We start from the raw sequence: 24,627 nt of genomic DNA, 5'->3' as shown, positions 1-24,627 counted from the left end.
GGATACTGTATCGGGGACAGCATGGTTTTGTGAAGGGTAGGTCATGCCTCAGTAACTTGCTCACGTATTATAACACAGTGACGGCTGAACTGGATAAGGGTAATGGGTTTACGGTGATTCTACTGGACCTTGCCAAGGCCTTTGACAGGATTCCACATGGAATTCTAATCAGTAAATTGCAGCATATGGGAATGGACATAGGGTTGGTGAGATGGATAGGAGGGTGGTTGACGGAGAGATATCAGAGAGTGGTTTACTCGGGAGTAGAGTCCACAAGACGGCCTGTGACTAGTGGTGTGCCACAAGGATCTGTTCTTGGACCACTGCTGTTTAATTTGTTCATAAATGATATAGGAAATGATCTGAGAGGAACAGTTCATTTGTTTGCGGATGATGCGAAGTTGGGTAGGGCAATAGTGAATGCAGATGACGTCAAAATTTTGCAGGATGATTTGGATAGATTGGAGGTCTGGGCTAAGGAGAATGGATGTCAGTTTAATGTGGCAAAATGTAAGGTTATGCATTTTGGGGTGAAAAGATTGGCGGCAGTTTACTGCATTGGTGGAACCGTGCTCCAGGAAATTGATGAGGCACGAGATTTAGGAGTGTTGGTAGATAAGGAATTGAAATTTAGGGGACACATTGCAAAAGTGACCAAAACAGCTCATCAAATCACATGGTTGCTGAAGAATACGATGACAAGCAGAGACAAGCAGGTTATTGTTCCTCTGTATCGAGCCTTGATAAGACCCCATCTAGACTACTGTGCTCAGATTTGGTCACCTAGGTTTCTTCTTGATGGGGAGGAGGTGGAGAGGATCCAGAGGCGAGTGACCAAGATGATAGCAGGTCTGTGGAATGAACCGTATGAGAACAGGTTGAGGATTTGTGGGTTGCAAAAATTGGTTGATAGGCGGAGGAGGGGAGATATGATTGAGACATTCAAATTACTGAAGGGTTTCTATAAAATTAATTCAGAAGATATTTTTGAGAACAGGGCTGGTTGTGGGAGGACTAGGGGACATCCATGGAAACTGGGCAAAAGTGTGGTTAGTAAAGGTGTTAGAGCTGGGTTCTTTACTTTTAGAGTAGTGAATGAGTGGAATGCGCTCCCTGAGTCTGTGGTGGATGCTGTGACAGTGAATGAGTTTAAGGCGAGGTATGATAGATACTGTATGAATGTCAAATAGTTGTGATGAATATGATTTGGGGCCTCCCTCGATGAGTCCAATGACTCCCTGGAGTTGCCCGTAGTAATAGTAATAGTAATATACACTGTCTTCTTGGAAGATTTAGATTATCAAGAGCAAGATTAGATACATTTTTTTATATATAAATAAGAATAGATTGAGTTCTAGAGACATTGAAGATAGCTGGATTATCATATAGACCAGCTAGTTTTCTACTGTTAGGAAACCAAAAAGTTATTCAAAATAGCAGAGCCATGAGGTGCTCTGCATTTGTCAAGGAGATGGAGAATAAATTACCATTGCATATACACACAAACACACACACACATATATACAGAGAAAGAGAGAGAGCAATTAACAGTATGAAAATTCAGTATTAAAAACTGAAAAAAAACAAGAAGCTCATAGGGTAAAAAAAGTTACTCAGAAGGCCTTTTGTGGGGCCAATGAAATATACAGAGGTCAAGAGATTCATAAGTCTGAGTTTCTCCAGACTATTCCATGGCATTTTTCCAAGTAACAATAACAAGAGGATTCTCAGTGGAATGGCTATGATAATTACTGGTAATTAATTAGATGTGAGGTTTTCTGGTAGCATTGAAGGTGACTACAAGTCTTTTTTTTTTTTTTTAATTTGAAAAAGCTTGAAAGGGAGCAATCAGTTGATAATTATCATATGTGTCAGCATATAAGGTGATGTTTGAAGTTAAAAAAAAAAAATTGCTGAAACATAGGATCGTCTTATATGCTGAATATGAAATCTGAACCTTTGAATTTGTTGATATAAAACATCATCAAGTGATTGTATAGCTTCTACTGTAATGTATATTGTATAGTGTTTGTTAGGTTAAATGTATGTACAATGTTCTAATAAGCTTTTTCTTTTATATTATGCTAATTAGCATATTAATATACTGATATTAATCACCATTACCATATACACTGGACCTTATTTATATACTGGCATATATGATAATTGGTATAGATTTATGTCTTTTATTGTATGGATTAATTTCTACTTCAAAAGTTATCTATAGGTTAAATGCCATTGGAAGAAGAGATTATATAATGGCTGTTAGCTCTTCAATACAGGTTTTGCAAGTAATTGAAGAGATATCACAAACCAAAATGGTCTTTTTATGTTCAACATTTTCTCTCTTTCTTTCTCTCTCTCTCTCTCTCTCTGCTGAAAGACCAAAGGAAGTATTGAGTAGAATGCTTGTAAAACAGCATGCCATTGTATGTGGTCATTGTGCGAATGTATCTTTGTCAATATGTACAAGGAGAGATAGGATAGGTACTTAGGTATTAGTGACTGGAAGGGATCTGAAAGCAACAACAATAATAGTGGTAGTAGGTAGAAATTTTATTTGGTCATTAGAGTAGCCGTTAGAGGAAAAATAAAAAAAAAGAAGTAAAAAGCCAACATTACTTTTGAGCAGCATTGCAAGAGAATAATCTAAATACTAAAGATACAGTAATGAGGATGGATAGAAATTTTGGTGACTAGTAACTTTAGCAAGAACTTTAGCTATCCCATGGGTAACATATGATCTATAATGATTGACTAAACCTAGAAATTTTAGCTAAATCAGTAATTTGTGTGCATTATCACATGGCAACATTCATGAATTATTCTATATTGTTATGATGTTGAAAAGAATAATTAAAATATTTATTTAGTTGATTAATTTGTTTATGATTTATTACTTGCTTTTTATTTATTTCTAGCTTTAAACCATAAATTACAGGTTCTTCAATTTTTGACTGTCATGAAAAACACAGACCTGCTAAACATATGTGTTTTTGATTTAATAGTTGTGTATTTTTTATTTTTTGTTAGAATAGTTTTGGAGTCAGCTTATTCTCTTCATGATCGTGCCTTTTTTAGTAATCTAGGATCGATCCTGCTTTATGCTGTTGTGGTAAGTTTAGTTCTTCTTCTAGTGATATATTGAGATGAGTAGAATAAACATAACTAATAATTATTTAAAACTAATTATTGTTAATTCAAAATAATCAACAGTGATAATTATTGCACTTGAATGATTTGGTATTCAGAGTCATGAAAAAGCACTGCTGAATGGAGTAGGCTGGAGTGTTTGTCTCTGTATTGTATCCTTGGACTATGAATATCCAAGCCCTGCAATTATAACACCAGGAGACTGCTGCAAGGAGTCTACTGATTTTTTCATAATTATTAGCTCTCTAATTTCATATTTAGTTATAGACAAATGCTTTGATGTAATTATTAGATCCAGAACTCTCAAACCATTGGGGAGGGTGTAGATGAGTGGGTGTGCACACACCAGTAAGGCTTGAGTGTGAGAATGAACAAAAAAATGTTGAATATAGTTCTGTAGAAATAACAAATCTGAATGGGGGTAGTGTAAGCAATAGTTTTATTATTATTATTATTATTATTATTATTATTATTATTATTATAATATCACACCTCCAGGGAGTCCAAAGACTCATCGAGGGAGGACATCTATTCTACAACTCTATGTCTCACTACTACTCCACCAACCTTCATCTAACACCAATGCCATCTACCGCCGACTACCACCACTAGTACTTTCACAGACAATCACAAACATCCACGCCCATGTCAGGATTTGAACTCGCAACCTTTTGGCTGAAGAGCAGATACGCTAACCACTCAGCCAACCAGGCTGGTGAAACATGAATTTGAATTCTGAAAATGCTACGTACTACGTGAATTGAACCTAGAACACTCCTTCCCCAGGCATATGGTTACGAAGTGCACAGCCACTAGGCTAACCCCGCAGACAGCTGTGTGCTAGTTGTGTGCTTTATAAACACTAATGCCAGAAGCATTCAGAACAATCAGTACTGGTTAGATTTCCTTGCCCCAAAACTTACTGGCATTAGTGATACATGGCTTCCAGAAGGTTGTTTAGAATGTACAGACTGTATAGAATGTGAGGGATATGGTATTTTCAGAGAGGATAGAGAGAACAGGATGGAGGGATGTTACTAATAGTGGTAGATGAACAGCCAGTCAGGAGGAGATCAGCAAATGCATTGTATTTGAGGCCATCAAGTGTGAGATAAAAGAAATTTTTTCTGCTGTTTTGTGCAAAAAAAAAAGATAATTTTTATGAGAAGCTTTATAAATCTTACATATATCCATACATAAGATATTGCATAAATTAGATGTGAAATTGAATTGGAGGTTGAAATATTCAAGCTATTGTCCTAATGTCTGTTATCTTTTGGCTGCTGTCATCACTTTTGTTATTGTTTTTGGATAGGATGACAGTCTTCTGAATTTCTGGCTTTTATTTTATTTATTTTTTTTTTTGCAGCCAAATGTATTTAAATTAGGATTGTTCTTTAGAGCATATGTTGAATTTCAGAAGAGTCTTATTTTAAGGTGGTGGATTTTCTCCATGTTACTACATGCAGAGGGTCAAGCACATAGTTTGCCAGTGTTTTTCTTATACTGATTCACAAATATATAGTTTTGGTGTTCTTCTCTGAATTCAACTGCAGATTTGCTAGACTATTCTTAGTTAGTTTATGGCAGTGAATCCTATTCTGTACACTCCCACTGATTGAACTGCCCACTCAGTTTCCAAAAGCTAGATAAGGTAAAATTCACTAGGAACACTCAACAGTAAGGGAAACTTGGAGAAAAACAAGCAGGATTCAGGCTAAATAAGAGTAGTTGACAAATTGTGCAAACATAACAATGATCTGTGCTTAATTTTGTAGATCGGGGAAAAAAAGCATACAAGGCACCAGGGGAAAAGCAGAATGCTACATTTATATGGGTTAAATGGAATGTTACACAGAGTAGTACACAGTGCTGACTTATAATATAAATACAGACTATATCCATTCATCATCATCATTCAAATTCTTGATATATATCCTCAAGGGGTGTATAGGATATGATAGTACTACATGAAAAATATACATCATTACTAGCTTCCTATCTACAATTTTCCACCAAATCTGCCTGTTACCTGTCGACTCCAACATTATCAGATCTTATATTTCTGCCTTCTAAGGTACTTTTTACTGTATCAATCCACCTATATCTTGGTCTTCCTCTTGGTCTTTTTCCTGCCAACTGGGCAGAGAACACTTGTTTTGCTAATCTTTCCTCTCCTATTCTGTTTAAGTGACCATACCACCTGAGAATTAGCTCTGCTAATGTATTCCTCGATGCTGACAATGTCAACTTCTTTCCTAATATCCTCATTTTTAATCTGATATTGCCATTGATGCCATCTGTTCATGCCCCTAATGCTCAGGACTCTCATATCTGCAGTCTCTAGTCTTTGGTCAAGTATTTTACTTCTGAACCCAGCTCTCAGATCCATAAGTTAAAATTGGTTTGAACACTGTATTGTATATAGATAATTTAGTGTTTTGATTAATTTCTCTCTTATTCCATATAAATTTATTCAGTTGATTTCCTACCATGCCAGCTTTTGTTGATTCTGTTGTCTATTTCCATATTTAATTTACCATCTTCACTAAAAATCGTGCCTAAGTAGCTGAAATGTTTTACTTGTTCCACAGGTTCTCCATTCACAATGCAGTTGTGAATGGAATGAAATGGAAATTTCAATGCTTCAGACTATTTTCATTGTCTTTGTCTTCTTATTGCTGACCTTCATACCATACCTATTACAACAATTATTCAATTTAGTCAGGGAATCTTGCAGACTTGTAGCAGATTTATTTTGAAGTATAACACCGTCTACATAAAGCAAAGAGCTAACACTAACATCTCCAATTTTGATATCAGGTTTAATACCACTTTCCTTCATAATGTGATCTATATAGATAATAAATAACAGAGGGGGGAGCATGTACATCCTAGTCTGACACCAGATTTATCATTAAACCATCTTCCTGTACTTCCTTCCATTCTAACTGCTGACTTACAACCCAAATAAAGACTAAGTATTGCTTGATATAATGCCCCATTCACACCATATAACTGTAGCATTTTGAATAGCTTCTCTCTCTCTCTCTCGGCACCTTGTCATATGCCTTTTCCAGTTCTACAAAACTTAAATACAGATCTTTGTTGTATTCCCATAATTTCTCAACTATTTACCATTCAGAAGGACAAAGAGATGTTAGAAAGGGTCCAGAGGCGACTGACTAAGGTAGTTAAGACGTCCAGAGTCATTCCAGAGGTTAGTTTCTAACCTCCGGAATGTCGAATATGAGGAAAGATTGAGAAGATGCAATTTACAGAGTCTGGCAGACAGGAGGAAGAGGGGAAATATGATAGAGATATAAAAGTTAGTAAGGGGTTGTTATAGGATCAATGTTGGAGAGGTTCCACAGAAAACAGTGGGAGATCAGAGGAGAACCAGAGGTCATCCCTTGAAACTGTATAAAGAGGGTGTGAGTAAGGACTGAGAGGCAGGTTTTTTTCATACAGAGTTGTGAATGATTAGAATGCCTGGCCTGAGAGTGTGGTGTCTGCAGAAAATTTGAATGTGATAAAAGCAAGGTGATGAGTTGTGTGTATGAGAAAAGGACATCCCAGATGAGTCTTTGACTCCATTGGGTCTTGGGTAATAATAATAATAATTTGTCATAAAATGAAAATCTGATCCTGACAGCCTCTATTTGCCCTGAATCCAGCTTGTTCTTCACCAAGCTTCTCTTCCATAATTCTTCTGAACCGTTTCTCAAGTATACTGCATATATCTTACCAGGAACACTCAGTAGAGAAATACCTCTGTAATTCTCGCATTCAGTTTTATTTCCCTTTTTATATATATGGGTACTATGGAAGTTAGCCAATATACAAGATAGTATTCAAATCAATTTTAACTTATATGGATCTGAGAGCTGGGTTTAAAATAAAACAGTTGATCACTGACTGGAAACCACAGCTATGAGAGTTCTGATAAAAATCATGGAAATGAACAGATGACATGAACAGCAGAATTATATTAAAATGAAGATATTAGAGAAAGGAAATTGACATTGCTTGCATTCATGAATGCATAAGCAGAGCTAATCTCAGGTGGTATGGTCAGTTAAATAGAATGGGAGAGACATGGTTAGCAAAATAAGTTTTTTGTGAAGATGGCAGAAAAAAGACTAAAAGGAAGACCAAAATCTAGATGGATTGATACATTCACATTGCCAGAAATATAGAAATATCAGATCTCACAGTATTGAACTACTGACAAACAATAGACAAATTTGGATTAAAGTTGTTGACAAGACATTAGTAATAATGTAAACTTAACTGTGTAACACTGAAATTGTATCCTGTACACCCCTTGAGGGTACTTATTAGGAAATTGATAATAATGATGACAATCCATTTCATTTATTACTATTTTCCATGCAAAAACTAACTTTCACTTACTTACTCGTGATCCTCGTACAGCTTTCAGGTATGGCCTTAATGATTCATGCACCATTTATTACTCTGTGTTGTATTTGCACTATATCTTTCTGATAAACTCCTCTTCAGCTTATATGTTCAATTATATTATCTGTTCTCTTTTTGTCTTCTGAGCTCTACAAGCACATTCCTTCAGTCTATTTTGTATTTCACAGTATTCTACACTCCTGACTATTACTTGCCTTTGGATGAGCAGATCTGTGGACAGAAATCCAAATGTGACCTAATCAGTGCATAGGTGTTATCACCTGATTATCTTTCTTTTTTTTTTTTACATGACAGCAGAAAAATTTTGAGAAATATGGTACAACATTTATAGTTCTCCCCCTTAACATCAACTCACTATCCACCAAATCTCTCTCAGATCCATTATCTCCTCCACCTACTTGATTGAGGAAAGTTCCACCAGTACAATGTGTCTAATCTTTGAAAATGTTTGAATGGTGATATGCAGTTGTTTGCAGATAATACAAAGTTGAAAAGAGCTATGAGGAGTAGAGTAAATATAGTTTTGCAAGAGAGCTTGAATAGATTGACTGAATGGAGCTTTCACTTTAGTGTTACAAAGTGTAAGGTTTTAAAATTTAGGAAGCAAAGATGGGATCCAGAGTATGCAGTTAGTGGAGATATCTTAGAAAAGGTGTAGGAGATGAGGGATAAGGGAAGAATGATGGACAAGGACCTAAAATTTAGGGAACACATTGCTAAAATTGAGAAGACAGCATGGTGGGTTATGGCAGTAATGTGGAAGACACTGACATGTAGAAGTAAGAATGTTATGATTCCATTGTATAAAACTTTGCTCAGGCTGCATGTGGATTTACTGTGCACAGCAGATTTGATCACTGGTTTTCAAAAGGATGAAGAGATATTGGAAAGGATCCAGAAAAGTTGAGAAACAATCCAGAAACAATATAAGTTGGTTGAGGTTTTTCCTATAATGATAGAAGATGGGGGGGGGGGGTGGAGAACAAGAAGCGATCCCTGGAAGCTGTATAAGAAGCATGTGAGCAGAAGGTGAAGACTAGGTTTTTTTGCATGGAGGCAGGTATGAGGAGTTGTGTGTGTGTGTGTGTGTGTGTGTGTGTGTGTGTGACAGTGAGATCTCCCATGATGAGTTATTTGATCTGTCGAGGTCTGATAATAATAATCTTATCACCTATGGTCAAAGGGCATGACTGTATATGTTGGAACATTTCATCCCTGTTCATATTACTGCTCACAGCACCAAACTATTCAAATCCATTTGTGATAGCATCACATGAGCTCTCTATCTTTACTCTCCTCAAATCTAACACCAACATCAAATCTAATGAATTAATTATCCCTCTTCATCTGCCTGCCCATAGCACCAAACTATTCAAACCTCTTGCAGCAACATCACATGAGAGTTCCGGTTTTACTCTCTCCCAACTGAGCATCATTTGCAAACAATTGAATATGTCTTCTCATACCTTGAACTATATCATCAGTATAGAAATTAAACTAACAGTGGTCCCAAAATAGAAGTTTGTAGTGCTCTGCTTATCACTTCTTCTTTGAGATGCTGCTTTATCATACACAACCCACTAGCTTTTATCAGCCAACCATCTCTGCTTTGAAGCTACTAGATGAGTGTCTATCTCTCCTATCTACCTCAGTTTTAAAAAATAGTTTGTTGTGTGCTGTTTTATCAATTGCTTTACAAAATCTAAAAAAAAAAAAAAAAAAAAAGATCTAGCCATTTGGATATATATGGGGTGGTTCACAATTCTATGTACAAACTTTAAGGGGAGGTAGAGAACATCAAAATCAACCATATTCATATAGGAAAGCATGACCAGAAACACCACCCGAAAGTGATAGGTGGCACTGTTTGCCTGTGCTCCAGGTGAGCAATTGGGGCTTCCTCAATCAGGCTTTCGATGTTGTACGAAGAACGTATCGTTTTACAAATGCTGAGATGGCAGACATGCACCTCGTTTACGGGTTAGTTGACAGTAATGGATGAGTCGCTGTACAAATGTATCACGAAAGGTACCCAAACAGATGTGTACGGCATCACCAAATGTTTGCACATTTACATCAGAATTTGTGTGACTATCAATCATTCAGGGATTGCAGGCATGATAGTGGGCGGCCACGATTGATGCAAAATCCCACCATGGAAGAGGAGGTGTTGCATGCGATGGACAATAATCCAGAGACAAGCACACATGCTGTTACCTCTGCTATAGGAGTATCTCGATTCAGTGTATTGTGTGTTTTGCACTCTGAGTCCTTACATCCATTTCATCTGCAACAGGTCCAGTTACTGATGGCCAAAGATTATCCTCGATGTGTGGAATTTGCGCAGTGGTTTCTGCAGAAAAGTGCTGTAGACCTGGATTTTTCAACTTGTGTTTTGTTCACGGATGAAGCTTCATTTATCTGCAAAAGGGTCTTCAACCACCACAGTGCTCATGTGGACCCATGAGAACCCACACACTGTGCGATCACATGCTGCACAACAATGCTTCGCCATTAATGTATGGGCAGGTATCGTTGCTGACTGTTTAGTCGGCCCATACCTGTTACCACCCCGACTGGACTCCCAGAGGTATCGGACCTTTCTGGAAGAAGTTCTGCTGGATTTACTGAACAATGTTCCAATGACTGTGGGTCGGCAGATGCGGTTCCAACACGATGAGGCTCCAGCCCATTTTGGCATTTTTGTGCATCAGTATTTGGACAGGTCCTTTGGGGCTCGATGGATTGGGCATGGTGGACCCATCGTATGGCCCCAACGCTCACTTGATTCATCAAGCATTGATTTCTTTCTGTGGGAGAGCCTTAAAGCCATGGTGTGCGAAACGCCTGTTGCTTCTGACATGGACCTCGTGGCAAGAATCGCCATCGGCGCTGCTAATATCTAGAAAACTCCAGGTATTTCCAAAAATGTATGGCAATCAATGCATCATCGGTGTCAGACATGCATCGCTGCTAATGGTCGTAACTTTGAGCACTTGATGCGAAACCATATTATGTATCCAACTACTATTGAACTGTTCAGTTATGCCTAATAAAGTTTTTTACACTGTTTACTGCCTTGTGTTATTTCTGTATCTTTGTCCCTGTTAGTACCTTCCAGTGGCATTTCCAATCATGCTTTCCTATGTGAATACGGTTGATTTTGATGTTCTCTACCTCCCCTCAAAGTTTGTATGTGGAATTTTTAACCACTCTATGTATATATATACGAGGGTGGTCTGAAAAGTTTTGGCTTAAAAAACAAATTTATAATTTTAAAATTATTTTTATTTTTCAACATAACCCCCCCCACCTTAACACTAATACATTTATTCCAGCGATGCTCCAGCACCATTATCCCGTCTGTGTAGTGGTTCTCAGTAAGATCTGCAAAATACCCCTCTACAGCTGCAATCAGCTGTAGAGGGGTATTTTGAAGATTCGAAGAAAAACGCTGACCAGCGAGGAAGAGTTTTAGTTTTGGGAAGAGGTAGAAGTCAGATCTGGGGAATAGGGTGGATGTTCCAACAATTCATAATGCAGATCCCTTAATTTTTCCATTGCTAAAACACTTTTGTGGGCAGGCGCATTGTCCTGATGAAAGATGATTTTTATTTTCTGCAAACCGGGCCTTTTCTCACAAATTTTTTTGTCTAGTCTGGTTAAAAGATCGGAATAATATTCCCCAGTTATTGTTTTACCCTTTTCAAGATAATTAATAAACAAAATGCGTTTAGCATCTCAAAACACCAATGCCATAACCTTTTCTGCTGATGGAACCGAATTTGTCTTCTTTGGCATTGAACAACTGGTTTCTGTCCACTGTTTTGACTGCTGTTTGGATTCTGGTGTGTAATGGTAAATCCAAGTTTCATCCATAGTAATAAATCGATGCACAAAATCAGTATTATTCTCATTAAAATGCTCCAAGCAGTGTTCAGAGATTTTCATGCGAGTACATTTTTGATCTACTGGGAGCAAGCGCAGCACCCATCTTGCAAAATATATCCTACACATTCTTTTGAAATGCCTATAGTCTCACCATTTTCACACTCTTTGACTCACCAGTCATCCAATACCATATCGTGCACTTGATCAATGATTTCTGGTGTTGTTACACTTTTTGGACGTCCTTCACGTGGATCATCTTCAAGGCTGGTTTGGCCACATTTAAACGCGGTAGCCCATTTCTTAATTGTTGAAAACAAAGGAGAAGAGTTACCATAAACTTTTATGAACTTCAAATGAATTTCTTCTGGCATTAAATCTTCTTTTCAAAGAATTTTATAACTACACAGTACTCAATTTTATCCATTTCAAGGGATACAGACAACTTTTTTGCTTCAGACAGCTGTATAAAACAAGTTACTTGATAGAATGACTTGCAATTTCACCTGGATGCTTATGACAGATGTACCAACTTAGAAAAAAAAATCTTGCCGATAGTGTTGCCATCTATGGTCGAGGCCGAGAACTTTTCAGACCACCCTCATGTATCTATCTATCTCTCCCTTCCATCTGATTCAGATGGTTTGGTTCTCCTCCTAATGAGGAGTCGCGGCGAAATAATGCAGCCGGCACACCACTCCTCTGCTGCATCCCTAATGGGGGGTATTCATGACTATAGTCTGTGTGTGTGTGTGTGTGTGTGTTCATGGGGCCAATTTGTCTGCTTGCGGGATGAAAAAACCCCAGCTAAACTGAGGGAAAAACCCTACTGCTTGCACCCAAGATAGACTAACTTGGCTATGGCTGAGAAGATCCTTGAGCTCCTCACGTCTCCAATGGGAATCGAACCTAGGACACTCCTTCCCCAGGCATATGTTTGCAAAGCGCAGATCCTTCGTATATATGTATGCATACATATATATGTATGTATACATCATCATTATTTTCCTTTTATCCTCTTTTAACCTTGCAGGTTTATTAATCATTGAACCTTAACCATTCTCTGGATAAGGTGGTCAGCCCTATGCCCCGGTGTATCCTATGTCCATAGTGTTGAGTTCTCAAGGCCAGTTTGCCTGCTTTGCGGGATGAAAATCCCCAGAATAAACTGGGGGAAAAAACCCTATTGTCCACACCCAAAACTGGCCAACTTGGCTATGGCTGAGGATCTTCCTCAGATCCTTCAGCTCCTCATGTCACCGACAGGAATCGAACCTAGGACACTCCTTCCCCAGGCATATGGTTGCGAAGCACACAGCCACTAGCTAACCACACGTATGTATGTATATATATACATATATATGTAGAAAGTTTTTTTACCTTGGGTATACTATACGTTAAAGATACCAAGAAATTTTATAAACTTGGTTTTAATCCTATTTATCTAAGTAAGCAAACAAGCAAGTAAGCTAAGTTTGTGCCAAAAGTATTTTCAGGTCTGAGGAAACTCGTGGTAAGGGTGGACTAAGCTCTGATCACTTGCCTTAGTATCTCCCATAATGCAAAGCACATTTCCTTGCAGACCTGTATGATGCTATGCATTAAGGGAAAGGCCACTATCCAGACCAGTTTCGACCTTTATTGAGGTCTCTTCAGTGGGAGCCAGACCCTGAGATGGATACCAAGGTTGAAGTAATGCAGAACTTATATTTACCTATGATGTGCTTTGCATTATGGGTTTGGCTCCTACTGTAAAGACCTCAATAAAGGTCGAAACTGGTCTGGGTAGTGGTCCTTCCCTTAATGCATAGCATCATACATGCCTGCAAGGAATTGTGCTTTGCATTATGGGATACTAAGGCAAGTGATGTGAAGTCAGTCCGCCTTTGCCACGAGTTGCCCCAGTCCTGAAAATACTTCAGGTGCAATGTTTGTTTGCTTACTTGGGAAGATAGGATTAAAACCAAGTTTATAAAATTGCTTGGTATCTTTAATGTGTATATACATATCTATCTATCTATCTATCTATCTATATATATTTAAAAATGCCAATTAATAAACAAACTTCAAACACTGGTAAACGATAATGAACTTATCGACGTCTTTCGGCATCAACATCCTGATAAGAAATCCTACACATGGAGGTCAGCAATCACAGTGACAAATAGGCCACTCTACCAAGCACGACTGGACAGATACTACATTTCCAAACACACCTTGCCTCTAGTTAGAAACATCTCACTCATCCCTTCCTACATTTCAGATCATTGCTTCGTCAAGCTGCAACTTTCATTATCTTGGGAAGCATCCAAATCAGGAAGTGCCTATTGGATCTTCAACAGTACTCTCCTGAAAGATCCAGCTTATATAACAAACACTCAGGCTTTAATAACCAACCTCACTCACTCGAAAGTGGATACAGAACCAATGAAAACATGGTGGCCCCACTTAAAATCACGAATAAAATCCTTTACGCAGATCTACAGTCACCAGAAAAATCAACAGAGGAACATTAGAATCCGACAACTTGAAGAACAGCTCAAGTATCTCCCAGAAGAAAGCCCTGAACATCATTCTGCCTTCCAAGCCATGCAAAGACAGGCAGAATTATCGGCAAAAGGTGCCCTACTTAGATCGCGGCATACACAAATAAATCTTTCAGACGTCCCCACAAAATATTTTTTCTCTTTGGAAAAAAAATGCCAGGCAGTAAATTCCATCTCTGCTATCAGACTTCAAGATGACAGCATCACAGAAGATCCTAGCAAAATCACCTCTGAAATCCTACAATACTACAAGAATGCATACAGTACTACAGGAACATCCCATCATGCCATTCACGAAATACTGAAAGAAACAAAAAAAACTCTGCAACAGATTGGAACCACTTAGAAAAGAAAATCACGCTAGACGAACTGAAAACCGCATGCACATCTTTGCCAAAGAACAAATCTCCTGGCCTTGATGGTCTCACGTCAGAGTTTTTCCAAGTCTTCTGGAATCAACTCGGACCACTTCTCCTCAAAACACTGCAAGAAGCCTACATCAATGGCCTCCCACAATCCGTCACGACCTCAGTAGCACGATTGATACCAAAGAAGGGAGACCACACGGATATCCGGAACTGGCGTCCAATCTCCCTAATTAATACCGATTGCAAAATAATTTCCAAAGTTATAGCAAACCGAATAAAGCCAACACTGTCCGAAGTAATTGGCCAACATCAAACGTACTCTGTCCCAGGAAGATCAATACATGATAACCTTCATTTAATAAGAGATCTCATCCACATCGCAAACAGCCAACATGAAGACCTAGCTCTCGTCAGCCTTGATCAGGAGAAGGCTTTCGACAGGGTAGAGCACGAGTACCTCTATGAAGTTCTAAAGGCATTTGGGTATGGTCCTCTCATCATTGAAACAGTGCAATTGCTTTACAGAGATGCACACTTCTGCTTAAAAATCAACAACAGGCTCACTCGCACTTTGTCATACTCTCGAGGGATCAAGCAAGGATGTCCCCTCTCCGGTCAATTATACACACTGGCCATAGAACCCTTCTTAAAAAGAGTACACGACACCATCATCTCCAAACGAACCAGAATAATAGAGCCACATCAAAAAATTATCTTATCAGCATATGCCGATGACGTCACTGTAATAGTACGAAATGAAGAAGAAATGACAGTAACCGAAGACGCACACAGACTATATGCACAAGCCTCAGGGGCCAAATTAAATTCTGCCAAAACCACGGGCTTGTGGTCAGGCAGATGGAAGTCTAGAAATGACTCTCCGATCGAATGTACCTGGTCAAGCGAAGGACAAAGATACTTAGGTGTACACCTTGGCAACACCAAAATATATAACACACTGAACTGGACACAGCTGCACAATCGTTTTAAACAGGTACTAGGTAAATGGAACAGCGTTCGTTCCATGTCTTCACTTAGAGGAAGAGTACTAATAGTTAACCAGATGGCTGTGAGTATCTTATGGCATACCCTCAAAGTACTCGCACCTCCTGAAGAATTTCTCCACCACATTCAAAAGGAAATCAAACGTTTCCTTTGGAACAAAACTCACTGGACAACATACCCTCAACTCTGCAAGCCACTCAGCAAGGGAGGTCAAGGCCTGATTTCCCTTGAAATCAGGCCTTGGAGGATAATCCTCCTCCTAAAAGTTTATAGGAGGATAATCTTCCTCCTAAAAACACTTCAATGCAATCATACTTATGTGACCACCTTCGATTACATCACGAAATCATCCACCAGAGGACTTACACTTTCCACAATCCTCCGAATGGCCAGTCCTGCACCATCTCCTCCTAAGCTACCTCTTTTTTACAAAGACGCTCTACAGCAATGGAAAAACACATGACTTCATCACACACTCACAGGATCAACAGAATCAGCTGTACTTACAGAACCACTATTTGCGAACAGAAACATCACAAGTCTCACAACGGGCCAGCCTTTTCTTTTCCCTACATGGAACTGGGCAGGAATAAGAGTCATAGGAGACCGCCTAACCCACACCCTAAAGTGGAAAGCATTCACTAGCCTACCAATGAAGAACCCAAAAACTGAAAAGCAATATCAACAGCTGCAAGCCTCCATTATAAAAGCCTATCCAGATATCGCTACACCTCAGGAAATCCGTATTCCTTCTAGAAACCGCTCGGGGCCAATATTTCATCTTGTTCAATCTGAAGCCTCACTTCCAATTCTTCCCTCCAACTACAAGAAAATATACCACTTCCTCATGTCAGTGTCCCCATCCTCGCCCTTCTTATACTCAGCCTTAACACTCTCATCTACAAGGATGCATATACCACACAGTTTTCAGTGGGATCTGCCATATAAATCAAAATGTGCCAAACCAGATTCCGATATACAGTGGAGACTATGGCACAATATCTTGCCAACTCCTTCTAAGCTCTACAAATTTCAGCTAAGAGAAACGGATCTGTGTCTATTCTGTGACATTTCAGGTACCTTGGAACACACATATCTGACCTGTCCCGCAAACAAAATGATAATCACCTATGCCCTGAATACTGCCCCGAGCACCTGTAAGTACGCACACAGCCAAGAAGACTACTGGAATTTAGTCCACACAGAAGAAAACAGACACAGAACATGCAATTTCCTCTTCATCTGTGCTAAGGCCGTCATCTACAGCTTCTACCTAAAACAGACAAGAAGTAACCAGCACCCATCCATCACTGAAACTGCACAAACCCTCATGTATATTCTCCGTTGGAAACTAAAAAGCAGGCTGATATTGGAACTTGAGCACTTCAAAGAAACAAGAACTGTCACGAAATTCATAGAGGCGTGGAATCCGACTGGTACCCTCTTCTGGATTGACGACGACAATGTGCTTCATCTGAAAGATAACTCAGACTGAAACTGAACTGTAAATTTTTAATTCATTTGTTGCATTCTCTATTGTACACCCGAAAGGAAAATGTTTCTTTCTCTGAAATATATATACTTAAAAACTTATAATATATAATATGTAAATAGTCCTTGTTACCAATCGTGTAATGTTTATTTTAACAAGTTAAATAATAATAAAAAAAATATATATATATATATATATATATTTAAAAAGATATTTAATGACTAAAAAACCGAGAATTAATTAAAAGATTTAATGATAAAAAACACAACTAGTTTCGGCCTTCATCAGGTATCTTTTTAGGAAGAGTAGGAAGAGGAAACAATAAAAACTGAAGATTCTAAAAAACTGAGAAGCACAGATAAATTGCAGTACATAATTGAAATTAAAAACGTTGTATTAACATTCAAGTTGTTCTATTTTACTTGCCATTGTTTGTTGTATGCTTGGTAGCAGACTCTTGAGAATGCCAGTACTGAATAACAGCAGTATGGCTATCAGAGATGTTACAGCTTAAATTGTTGTTTAAATGTTCAGGATTAAGGATGATCTCGCTGGATTCCACTATCTTTCTTTTAAATTCATCATGGCTGCAGAAAATGTTTTCAGATCTATCCCAGGAAATTGAGTGACCTTGAAAATCATCATGAAGATTATTAAAGAAGAGAACATGGCTGGATAAGGCACTGGCATGTGATCTTTTTTAGGAGATGTCTCTTTTATGTTCCTCCATATGAAGTTCAATAGACTTATTAGTTTGACCATAATAAGGAACATTACAGTCACACCATAGTTTATAGTTTATATACACCAGGATATTTCAGATTGTGATGCTTAGGCTTATAATGGCTTATAAGAGATTGGATTTTTGGAAGTGTAGTGAATAATGTCCTGATGTTGTACTTCTTAAGGACTTTAGCCAATTTTTGGGAGACTGAACTGATGTTTGGGATTGAGATGCTACCTTTAAAATTTTTAGTTTCTGTATTGCAGTGCCCAGGAGGATATATAAGAAAGTTCTTATTGGTTTTTTTAAAAACCATTAATTCTTGGTTTTTCAGTCATAAATATCTTTCTAAATGTATCAAAGTAACCAAGTTACTGCTCATGAATACATTCATAGCCTACATGACGAGGCATCTCTAAATAATATAAAAAGAAACTTTAAAAAAAACGTTGAAGAAAATAGGACTGAGAGTCAACAGGTTAGTATTCCTAAAACGTTGTGAATTTCATGCAGTCTTCCCGAATTTCATCTCATTTAAAGAAAATATAACTACAGTAAGTACATGCCAAAAGAATCTATCATAAAGCCAAGTTAGACTTACTCAGTGAAAGAATCTCGAATACAAAAAGTAGTCTGGCTTTTTTGTTCAACGAAAAAAGATCTTTAACTAAAAAGCTTGAACAGTTTCTGGATAATGATAGCTTAAATGAGTTTATTTCTAATAGTAAAACACAAGCAACATGGATACAAAATAATAAAAAGATTACTATTATCAGGATATTTGAGAAACTTAAGAGAGTACAAAATACATGTGATATTACAAAAGCCCGCATCAATCCAGACAAAGTGGTAATAAACAAATCCTCTCATATTCTTACAGATGCCGAAAAAGATATTCTCAGCAAAGGCCTTTATTTCATTCCTTCACCAAGATTTATTCTCAAAGAATTTCTTCTTACTAAAATGGAAAAAGCTACTTCACTTCTTCCTACTCATTTGACTAAACTTCTTCGTATTGAATTCATTTTTATTATTAATAATGCAAAACCTCCAACAGATAACATTTCTACAGCTGAACGACAAGCTATTAGAAATTAAAAAAACACAGAAATATCATAATTTTACTGGCAGATAAAGGAAATGCCACAGTTATCCTCAATTCTGAAGAATACCATAGTAAGATGCTTCAACTACTTGAAAATGACACATTCAATATTACAGGAAGATCCTACACGTGAACTACAAAACCATACTAACAATTTACTACAGAATACAAGTGAACTTCCTCGCAATGTATGCCTTTCACTACACTCCCTACATCCACTTATACCACGTATTTATGGAGTCCCGAAAATACATAAAGAAAACATTACTCTTCGCCCAATTGTGGATGGTATTGACTCTCCACCCTACAAGCTATCAAAACATCTTGCAACATACCTCAAGTCTTTCTCTAATAAGTTTTCATCTTTCATCAACAACACCATAGACTTTGTATCACATATAAAAAATATATCCATCAATGAGAATGATGTTATAGCCAGTTTAGATATTATTTCATTATTTACAAATGTACCACTGAAGAAGTATTAATATTACTAAAGGATAAATTATCCAAAAAAATGTTTGCTTTATTAAAGCATTGCGTTCGATCTGGCTACTTCCGATATCAAGACACCATCTATAAACAGAACCAGGGCTTGGTGATGGTGACCCTTTATCCCCTATTCTGGTGAATATTTACCTTGACGACTCGAAACAAGAGCTATATCGTCCTTTTCGTTTAAACCAAAAGTTTGGAAGCATTATGTAGATGACATTTTTATTATATGGAGTCGCAGCAAAAACTCTCTCATGGATTTTCTTCATCATCTCAATAACCAACATCCAAATATAAAATTCACAGCCGAATTAGAACATGAAAACTCCCTACCATTCCTGGATATAAAACTCTCATGCTGCTCTGGAATATTTAGAATCTCTATGTACAGAAAACCAACGCATACTAATAGATATCTTCACAATCTTTCTCATCATTTTTCACCACAAAAACTCGGAACTATTTCCACCTTGGGACACAGAGCACACTCTCTTTTAAGCAATCCAGATGAACTTCAAAAAGAAATTAATCACCTCTCACATGTCTTTGAACAAAATGGATATTAAAAAACCATTAAGAAATTTCTTATAGATCCTCCTAGGCATCACAATACAGAAACTACCAATTTTAAAGGTAACATCTCAATCCCATACATCAGTTCAGTCTCCCAAAAATTGGCTAGAGTCCTTAAGGAGTAGAACATTAGGATGCACTTTCAAAAATCCGATCTCTTATAAGCCATCCTAAGCATCACAATCTGAAATATCCTGGTGTATATAAACTATAGTGTGACTGTAATGTTCCTTATTATGGTCAAACTAATAAGTCTATTGAACTTCGTATGGAGGAACATAAAAAAGACATCTCCTATAAAAGATCACATGCAAGTGCCTTATCCAGCCATGTTCTCTTCTCTAACAATCCTCATGATGATTTTCAAGGTCACTCAATTTCCTGGGATAGATCTGAAAACATTTTCCGCAGCCATGATGAATTTAAAAGAAAGATAGTGGAATCCAGGGAGATCATCCTTAATACTGAACTTTTAAACAACAATTTAAGCTATAACATCCCTGATAGCCATACTGCTGTTATTCAGTACTGGTGTTCTCGAGAGTCTGCTGCCACGCATACAACAAACAATGGCACGTAAAATAGAACAACTTGAATGTTAAAACAACATTTTTATTTCAATTATGTACTGCAATTTATCTGTGCTTCTCAGCTTTTTAGAATCTTCAGTTTTTATTATTGTTTCCTCTTCCTAAAAAGATACCTGATGACTGTAAAAGCTGAAACTGTTGTGTTTTTTATCATTAAAGCTTTTAATTAATTCTCGGTTTTTTAATCATTAAATATCTTTCTAAATGTATCATAGTAACTGAGTCAATGCTCATGAATACACACACACACACACACACACACACACACACACACACACACACACACACACACACACACACACATATATATATATATATATATGTAGAAAGTTTTTTACCTTGGGTGTATATTATGTTAAAGATACCAAGCAATTTTATAAGCTAGGTTTTATAATTCTTTTCCCAAGTAAGCAAACAGACAAATAAGTTAAGTTTGCGGCTGCATGTAGTGCAACTCGTGGTAAAGGTGGAGCAAGCTCTGATCACTTTCCTTAGAATTTTCCCCTAATGCAAAGCACGTTTCCTTGCAGAAATGTATGATGCTATGCATTAAGGTAATGGTCACTACCCATATCGGTTTCAACCTTTATTGCAGTCTCGTCAGTGGGAGCCAGACCATTACCTTAATACATAGCATCATACATTTCCACAAGGAAATGTGCTTTGCATTAGGGGAAAATTCTAAGGAAAGTGATCAGAGCTTGCAACACACTTTACCACGAGTTGCCTAGTGTTACACTACGTGCAGCCGCAAACTTGACTTACTTGTCTGTTTTCTTACTTGGGAAAAAGGATTAAAAAACTTAGCTTATAAAATTGCTTGGTATCTTTAACATATTATATACCCAAGGTAAAAAACTTTCTACATATTACTCTCATCCTGAGATTTTTATTTAATGAGGTCAAAGCACCTTATGGCAACTTGTTTAGGTAAAATATTTATTTGCTCTGTATTACTTCACCCTTGGCATTTTTTGGTCTGGCTCCCACTGACAAGACTTCAATAAAGGTCGAAACTGGTATGGGTAATGACCATTACTTTAATGCATAGCATCATACATTTCCTCAAGGAAATGTGCTTTGCATTAGGGGAAAATTCTAAGGAAAGTGAGCAGAGCTTGCTCCACCTTTACCACAAGTTGCCTAGTGTTGCACTATGTGCAGCCGCAAACTTGACTTACTTGTCTGTTTGCTTACTTGGGAAAAAGGATTATAAAACCTAGCTTATAAAATTGCTTGGTATCTTTAACATATATATATACACACACACATGAAAACCTCGCTTAACATGATTAATTAATCCATCAATTAATGTGCTCTAAGCGAATACAATAAACAATTGGAATAATTATAATTCATCCACTAGTTCGTGTAAATTTGTTAAAAAAATTACAGTATAAGCTATATTAGAGGATAAAATCAAAGTTAATAAAAATTAATTGCTTAAATTTTTATTTAATGTCTAAACATTTGAGATTTCGACAGACTGCAAAGCTTTGTTCCACATCAGGATCAGCATCAAACAAAGTTTCCTTAGCATGCTCGATGTGATTGAAAACTAGCTCAAATTCTATTGCAGTTAGCTTCTTACTAGTAACATTCTTTTCTTGTTCACACGCCTTTTCTTCTTCTTCTTCATATACACGCTGTTCTTCTAGTTGAAGAAGAAGAAGATCATTCTCGTTTAACTGTTCTGAATGAGAATCGAGCAAGTTTCTCACATCTTCATTATCTAGGTCATTAAATCCAAGATCTTTTCCAGCTGTGCTGATTTCTTCAATAATGTTAGATCTTGGATTTTGTACATGATAACCTAATTAGGAGGCAATGCAGAAGTCGCCTTCTGCATTGCCTTCTAATAAAATCATAAGATGATCTTTAGATACTTTGTATCCTGGTTGAGATACTTCAGTTTTAGTTCGGAAAATTTTTGTTGGCATATGCTTCCAAAATAGACCAATTCTGTCGACATTGAATATTTGCCAATTGTCATAATCACCCTCCTGAATTATCCTTTGCAATTCTTCAGGAAACTTGGCTGCAGAATCTTTATCAGCACTAGCAGATTCCCCAGTTATTCTTACATTGCAATCCAGTTCAATATTTAAAATGGTCTTATACTTGCAGTGAAGCTTTCACATTCCTCTTAAAATTTGGTCTCTTCAATGAGGTAAAAATATTGTGAGCTTTTGCCTGAATATTCCCTATACTAAAAGGTATTCTTCTTTTTTTGATTACAATCCTCAATCCAGAGTGATAGAAGATGCTGCATCTGAATCATTAAATGGCTTCTATTTTGGGTGATCTGCATGCTTAAAGAAGCAGTAGCAACACTTCCTTATTCTTTGTATTCTTTGCACTTATTTCATATAGTCTGAACTGTAGACTCGCTGTATCCCAGGTCTCGCACAATCATTGTATTACCAGTGCCACTTTCACGTCTCTTAATGACTTCCAGATTTTCCACTTGTTGCAGATTGGTGACAAAAAAATTTCGCATAATGTAAAAAAAACGTGTTAACTGATTAATTCCTTGCATAAAGCAAGAAATGGTATCATTTCACTCAATCGTGCTAACTGATTATCGTTCCCATATTGAACTCATGTTAAGCAAGGTTTTCCTGTATATCCAAATAGTTAGATCTTATATAGTACTGATTATATATAAGATATGACTTCTTAATGTGGCATATTTCATTTTGTAATTTATTTAATTTACAAATTAAATATCTTACTAATCAGTTGATTTTTTTTTCCTTTAAAGGGAACACTAATTAACTGCTTCACAATAGGTAAGTGAAAATTTTTTGTTGCTTGAAACTTACTATATCAAAATAATTTATGCAGTTCTGTCTCTTTGTAGAGTGTATTTGTCAACAACAAAGAGAGGTTAAAGGAAAATAAATTCAGAGTTTGGTAGAATAGGTAGAAAAGAGGTGATATGTTTGAGTCATTTAAGTTACAGAGAGGATTATATAAAGAGTGGAGAGTGAGAGGGGAAAGAATAAGTGGCCATTTCTGGAAGTTGTGTAACAAGGTGGAGGAAAAAAGTGTATGAGAATTAGATTTCCTTCATAGAGACCTCTGAGCAAGTGGAATACATTACCAGAATGCATTATGAATGCTAGGAGTGTTAAGGATTTTAAGGTTCAATATGATAAATATGTTTTTGGTTGAGTGAACCTTCCACAATGAGTGCTTACTCCATAGAGGTTGACAATAATAAGTTCACGTAAGGGTCCAAACTGGATAACTGGAGAGAGCCTCCACATAGCATTTCAAGGAATATAGAGAACCAACTGAGACTTTTGATGTAATATCCAGTCATCTTCTTGTGGTGAGCCTTGTTATTTAGTATCTACCTGGATACCGAAAGAATGAGGATGTGCTGGCAGTTTGTGATTTATCCAACCAAATTATATTCTGTATTGACTTAAACCAAAACAAAACGATAGTACAATATGATGAAAATTACATGCCTACTTGGAATTGCCTAGTTAAACAAACCCCCCAGTGAATTTTTGCTTTCAGCAGAGCTGTTTTTCAGGGTTGTGGTTTGCAGAAATTGATAACATTTAAAAACTGTTATAATAACCCTATGGTAAATGTTTTCAGAAGGAGCAACATCATTGGACTTAAGTTTATTTCTTGGTGAGCCTGCTTCAAAGATGAAAATGGTTATCAGTATACAGGTATAGTTTCAACAAGGATTCCTTGATTGCGTTGAAAGTGAATTCCTATAGTTGTAAGTGATAATGATAAAAAACACCAAAATCTGTGTAGGAGAGCAGGAAGATAGAAATAAATTGCAGGACTGAATTAAGATAAAGAATGGAAGAGTGAGTTAAGAAAAAGTATCATGGAAGAAGTAGTGGAAGATGAGAATAAGTAGTGTGCTTTTGCAGTTTTATTCAGGACATCAAGACATAATACAGAACTCAAGATTGTAGATATATCAAGTGAAACAGCAGGGATAGATAAAAAAAAGTTCATTTAAGAGAAAGGAGAATATGAAAGAGCACAACAGCTAACATTGCTTGGTAATTCATTGATTAAGAGAGTATCTGATGAATGTGTGCTCATATTTTCTGAAAATGAAGATTAAAGATGTGAGTGATGTTGTTAGACTACTGAAAGATAGTGAAAAGCTTGGTAGTTTTGATAGGTGTGAAGAATGTGAAAGTGAGAAGAATGTAGGAAGGGATTACTGGAAGAAACACAAAAGAAGAGAGAGAGAGAGAGAAT

The 24,627-nt window shown here is 37.1% G+C and overlaps 1 protein-coding gene across 5 annotated transcripts in view; it reads left to right on the top strand.

Annotated features, from left to right (window-relative positions):
• The window catches only part of LOC150109321 (Na(+)/H(+) exchanger beta-like), a 489,491-nt gene that overhangs the window by 220,596 nt on the left and 244,268 nt on the right, over positions 1-24,627 (top strand). For all 5 annotated transcript variants that reach the window (XM_090412496.1, XM_090412499.1, XM_090412495.1 and 2 more), the window contains 2 exons: positions 3,034-3,115; positions 23,147-23,174. In XM_090412496.1, coding sequence (XP_090268622.1) covers positions 3,034-3,115; positions 23,147-23,174 — 110 coding nt within the window. The remainder of the gene's footprint in view (positions 1-3,033; positions 3,116-23,146; positions 23,175-24,627) is intronic.

This window comes from Typopeltis vanoorti, chromosome 2 (genome assembly GCF_054136105.1).
Source record: "Typopeltis vanoorti isolate ZY-2024b chromosome 2, IOZ_Tvanoo_1.0, whole genome shotgun sequence".
In the NCBI taxonomy this organism is placed as follows: domain Eukaryota; kingdom Metazoa; phylum Arthropoda; class Arachnida; order Uropygi; family Thelyphonidae; genus Typopeltis; species Typopeltis vanoorti.
This window is presented reverse-complemented; position numbering and strand designations above follow the sequence as displayed.